This window comes from Cyclopterus lumpus, chromosome 3 (genome assembly GCF_009769545.1).
Source record: "Cyclopterus lumpus isolate fCycLum1 chromosome 3, fCycLum1.pri, whole genome shotgun sequence".
NCBI classification, from domain to species: Eukaryota; Metazoa; Chordata; class Actinopteri; order Perciformes; family Cyclopteridae; genus Cyclopterus; species Cyclopterus lumpus.
The window spans coordinates 29,032,297-29,037,296 of NC_046968.1; the positions used below are offsets into that span (position 1 = coordinate 29,032,297).

The window sequence follows — 5,000 nt, forward strand, 5'->3', positions numbered from 1 at the left end:
GAGAGTAGAGGAAGAGTAGAGGGAGAGTAGAGGAAGAGTAGAGGAAGAGTAGAGGAGGAGTAGAGGGAGAGTAGAGGAAGAGTAGAGGAGGAGTAGAGGAAGAGTAGAGGAGGAGTAGAGGGAGAGTAGAGGGAGAGTAGAGGGAGAGTAGAGGAGGAGTAGAGGAGGAGTAGAGGGAGAGTAGAGGGAGAGTAGAGGAAGAGTAGAGGGAGAGTAGAGGAAGAGTAGAGGAGGAGTAGAGGAGGAGTAGAGGGAGAGTAGAGGGAGAGTAGAGGGAGAGTAGAGGGAGAGTAGAGGAGGAGTAGAGGGAGAGTAGAGGAATAGTAGAGGAGTAGAGGAAGAGTAGAGGGAGAGTAGAGGAGGAGTAGAGGAGGAGTAGAGGAGGAGTAGAGGAAGAGTAGAGGAGGAGTAGAGGAGGAGTAGAGGGAGAGTAGAGGGAGAGTAGAGGAGGAGTAGAGGAGTAGAGGAAGGGTAGAGGGAGAGTAGAGGAAGGGTAGAGGGAGAGGAGTAGAGGAGTAGAGGAAGAGTAGAGGAAGGGTAGAGGAGGAGTAGAGGAGGAGTGGAGGAAGAGTAGAGGGAGAGTAGAGGAAGAGTAGAGGGAGAGTAGAGGAGGAGAGGAGGAGTAGAGGGAGAGTAGAGGGAGAGTAAAGGGAGAGTAGAGGGAGAGTAGAGGGAGAGTAGAGGGAGAGTAGAGGGAGAGTAAAGGGAGAGTAGAGGGAGAGTAGAGGGAGAGTAGAGGAAGGGTAGAGGAAGGGTAGAGGGAGAGGAGTAGAGGAAGAGTAGAGGAAGGGTAGAGGAGGAGTAGAGGAGGAGTGGAGGAAGAGTAGAGGGAGAGTAGAGGAAGAGTAGAGGGAGAGTAGAGGAGGAGAGGAGGAGTAGAGGGAGAGTAGAGGGAGAGTAAAGGGAGAGTAGAGGGAGAGTAGAGGAGGAGTAGAGGAGTAGAGGAAGAGTAGAGGAGGAGTAGAGGGAGAGTAGAGGAAGAGTAGAGGGAGAGTAGAGGGAGAGTAGAGGAAGGGTAGAGGGAGTAGAGTAGTAGAGGAAGGGTAGAGGAAGGGTAGAGGGAGAGGAGTAGAGGGAGAGGAGTAGAGGGAGAGGAGAAGAGGAAGAGTAGTAGTAGAGGGAGAGTAGAGTAGTAGTAGAGGAAGAGTAGAGGGAGAGTAGAGGGAGAGTAGAGGAGGAGTAGAGGAGGAGTAGAGGAGGAGTAGAGGGAGAGTAGAGGGAGAGTAGAGGAGGAGTAGAGGAGGAGTAGAGGAGGAGTAGAGGAGGAGTAGAGGAGGAGTAGAGGGTTTCTGGAGCGCTAACAGAGCTTGAAGTGGTTTAGTTTGTTTCCACATCCTCCTGCAGTGTGACGATGTGAAGAGCCTCAGGGGGTGTGTGTGTGTGTGTGTGTGTGTGTGTGTGTGTGTGTGTGTGTGTGTGTGTGTGTGTGTGTGTGTGTGTGTGTGTGTGTGTGTGTGTGTGTGTGTGTGTGTGTGTGTGTGTGTGTGTGTGTGTGTGTGTGTGTGTGTGTGTGTGCGCGCTGAAGGTTAATTTTTATTGTTAGTCTTAAAGTTCTTGCAGGTGACATTTGTTACAGACTCTGAAATAGACTTGGCCGTACTTGGAGTGTGTGTGTGTGTGTGTGTGTGTGTGTGTGTGTGTGTGTGTGTGTGTGTGTGTGTGTGTGTGTGTGTGTGTGTGTGTGTGTGTGTGTGTGTGTGTGTGTGTGTGTGTGTGTGTGTGTGTGTGTGTGTGTGTGTGTGTGTGTGTGTGTGTGTGTGTGTTCTGGCTGTAATTGAGACATAGTGGAAGTAGATCCCAGGCCTCGGTCCTCCCTGTGTTTCGGCTCCACAGGCGAATAAATCCCCCCGACTGTCTTTCTGCACTGTGGCTGTGGATTAAATTATCTACTCCCACACTGCACCAGTCAGCACACACACACACACACACACACACACACACACACACACACACACACACACACACACACACACACAGCAGTCACATACAGAAAGATAAGGTTAAAGCATATTGATCCCTGAGGTAAAGTAGCTTATTGCAACAAAACCACCGGTTCTGAAGTGAAGTCTGACCAGCAGGGGGCGACTCCTCTGGTTGTATAGAAGTCTATGCTTCATGTGTTAAAGCTGCATTCTCTCTACTGACCACCAGGGGGCGACTCCTCTGGTTGTATAGAAGTCTATGCTTCATGTGTTAAAGCTGCATTCTCTCTCCTGACCACCAGGGGGCGACTCCTCTGGTTGTATAGAAGTCTAAGCTTAATGTGTTAAAGCTGCATTCTCTCTCCTGACCACCAGGGGGCGACTCCTCTGGTTGTATAGAAGTCTATGCTTCATGTGTTAAAGCTGCATTCTCTCTACTGACCACCAGGGGGCGACTCCTCTGGTTGTATAGAAGTCTATGCTTCATGTGTTAAAGCTGCATTCTCTCTCCTGACCACCAGGGGGCGACTCCTCTGGTTGTATAGAAGTCTATGCTTCATGTGTTAAAGCTGCATTCTCTCTCCTGACCACCAGGGGGCGACTCCTCTGGTTATATAGAAGTCTATGCTTCATGTGTTAAAGCTGCATTCTCTCTCCTGACCACCAGGGGGCGACTCCTCTGGTTGTATAGAAGTCTATATAAATGACTCTACTTCTCTTGATGTATTCCCTCAGTAAACATTGTAAACATTAGTTTTTGGTCTCAATCTCTAGTTTCAAGTCTTCTTCAATACAGCATGATGTTCATTTAGTAAATTATGGTCATTTAGAGTCAAACAGACCATAAAGCAGGGGATGCTTTAGGGGCGGGACTACAAGGTGATTGACAGGTCTCTACCCAGTGTGTTTCACTTCATAAAAGTTGCCTAAACATTTTGTTTATTAGCAATGATGTCAGTTAAATGTTGTTACGTCCATTTATGGTCTTTTTCCTGCTGGTTCCTTGACAGTGAAGGTCAAACACTCTGAGACACAAGATAATTAATGACCAAAGAACAGACTTTACTGCTTTATGATTCATAATTATTATTTATATATCATAAGACTACAAATAATGAATTGTGCTTCACTTCCCTTCCGTCTGCCGGGAATAAAATCATCATTTGTAGCCCGACGGCTCGTCATTAAGCTCTTTTCAATTTACGACGCTTCTTTCTGTGAACCTTCATTTTTATTTATATCCATCGTTTCAGATTTACTCTGTAAAACATGTTTTCAGCTCCGCAGTGAAATGTGTGCAGCGACTCCACACTCGCATTTCAGTTTAATATAAATATATAATTAATATATAAGCTCTGCTCCTCCTCTACTGAACCGTGGATGAGGGGAAGAAACTGTCTGAAACAGGTGTAAACTAAATATAATAATGTACTAATACACCGACGTCTCTGTCCATGTATATTATATACGTATAGTAAATACTACCTGAGGTGATACTGTCACTGTAAATAAATATATAAAGTTTTAACGTAGCATTTAAACCCTCCTTAGCATTCAAGGTGCAGCAGTCTGCGTATTAATCTGAAATATATTCAGATAGTGTGTGTGTGTGTGTGTGTGTGTGTGTGTGTGTGTGTGTCAGTCACACTGGGGTAATCTAGGTCACCTGCTGTCGTCCCTCCGCTCTCCCAGACTCCTTTCCTCCGGGATTCTCGTTGTCACGGTGACGCCCGTTAGCCCCCCCCCCCCTCCCCCGCTGAGATGTTTCCTACGTGTCGGTGACCTCCACCCGCCCGTGTTTTGTGCGTCCTGCAGGTGGACGGCGACCGAGCGGAGGAGAGCCGGCTGATCGAGACCGACGAGTCTCAGCGCAGCGAGCACACCGTCTTCATCACCCCCCCCGAGCTGCCCCCCCTCCCCGGGGGGGAGGAGTACCCGCTGTGCTACAGGTAATCCTCCACTGAGGCACTACTTCCTGTTTACCACCACGCCTCCGAGGTACATATTGCACTTTTTATATGAATAATAACTATAGAAACATGACTACATGAGTTATTTATATATAAAGTTTACCAGCTGCAACAATAAAGAGACAAACACATTTCAATGCACCACTAGTAATAATCCACTTATATAATATATATGACTCTAAAAAGGACGCACATAGTGGGTACTCAGAGTTTATTTATTTCATACTTTTGTACTTTTACAGATTTATGAGTTGTATTTCTACTCTGTAGTATTGCTTTACGTGTACTCAGTTGAACTTATTTGATCTCGTTTTTTTATTTTTTATTCCTCGTCAGGTACGACGGCTTCCCGGTGTTGAGTCTCGACCTCTTCGACCCCGTGGAGGGCCTGAGGACCCCGTCCTCCCGCCTCGCCGCCAAGCACAGCTGCCCCACAAGCCCCGCCCCCGTGTTCAGGCGCACCAAGCAGGTCGGCGAAGCGGCAACTCGCCATTTATAATCCACTCCTTCTGTTCCTACTTTTCACAATAAAAGCCCCAGACATGACATATTTGCAGAGGCCTTTAGAGATAAGGGGAGGAGCTTAGACATAAGGAAAGGAGCTCGGAGTGGCTAAGGCGGTGTGCAGAGGGGAGGAGCTTAGCCATAAGGAAAGGAGCTCGGAGTGGCTAAGGCGGTGTGCAGAGGGGAGGAGCTTAGACATAAGGAAAGGAGCTCGGAGTGGCTAAGGCGGTGTGCAGAGGGGAGGAGCTTAGACATAAGGAAAGGAGCTCGGAGTGGCTAAGGCGGTCCAACATCTGACGTATATCCGCGAGACTGACTTTTGTTTTGAAAGAAGGTGTTTTCCTCACTTCCCTTCCCGGCCACAGGAGATCAAATCAGCACAGAAGATAGCCAAGAAGAACTCGTCCGTGCCCCAGCTGTGGTCCAAGTGCCTCCTGCGTCACTGCTACGGCCTGTGGTTCATCTGCCTGCCGGCGTACGTGAAGGTGTGCCACTCCAAGGTGCGCGCCCTGCGCACGGCGTACGACGTCCTCAGGAAGATGCAGGCGAAGAAGCTGCAGCCCCCCGACGAGGTACGTCAGCCATATATCTATATATATATTTA

At 48.4% G+C, this 5,000-nt stretch overlaps 1 protein-coding gene across 1 annotated transcript in view; it reads left to right on the top strand.

Annotated features, from left to right (window-relative positions):
* LOC117728869 (C-myc promoter-binding protein-like) overlaps window positions 1-5,000 on the top strand; it is a 65,116-nt gene that overhangs the window by 38,578 nt on the left and 21,538 nt on the right. Inside the window, exons 15-17 of the mRNA XM_034529797.1 lie at window positions 3,738-3,871; window positions 4,229-4,361; window positions 4,762-4,968. Coding sequence (XP_034385688.1) covers window positions 3,738-3,871; window positions 4,229-4,361; window positions 4,762-4,968 — 474 coding nt within the window. The remainder of the gene's footprint in view (window positions 1-3,737; window positions 3,872-4,228; window positions 4,362-4,761; window positions 4,969-5,000) is intronic.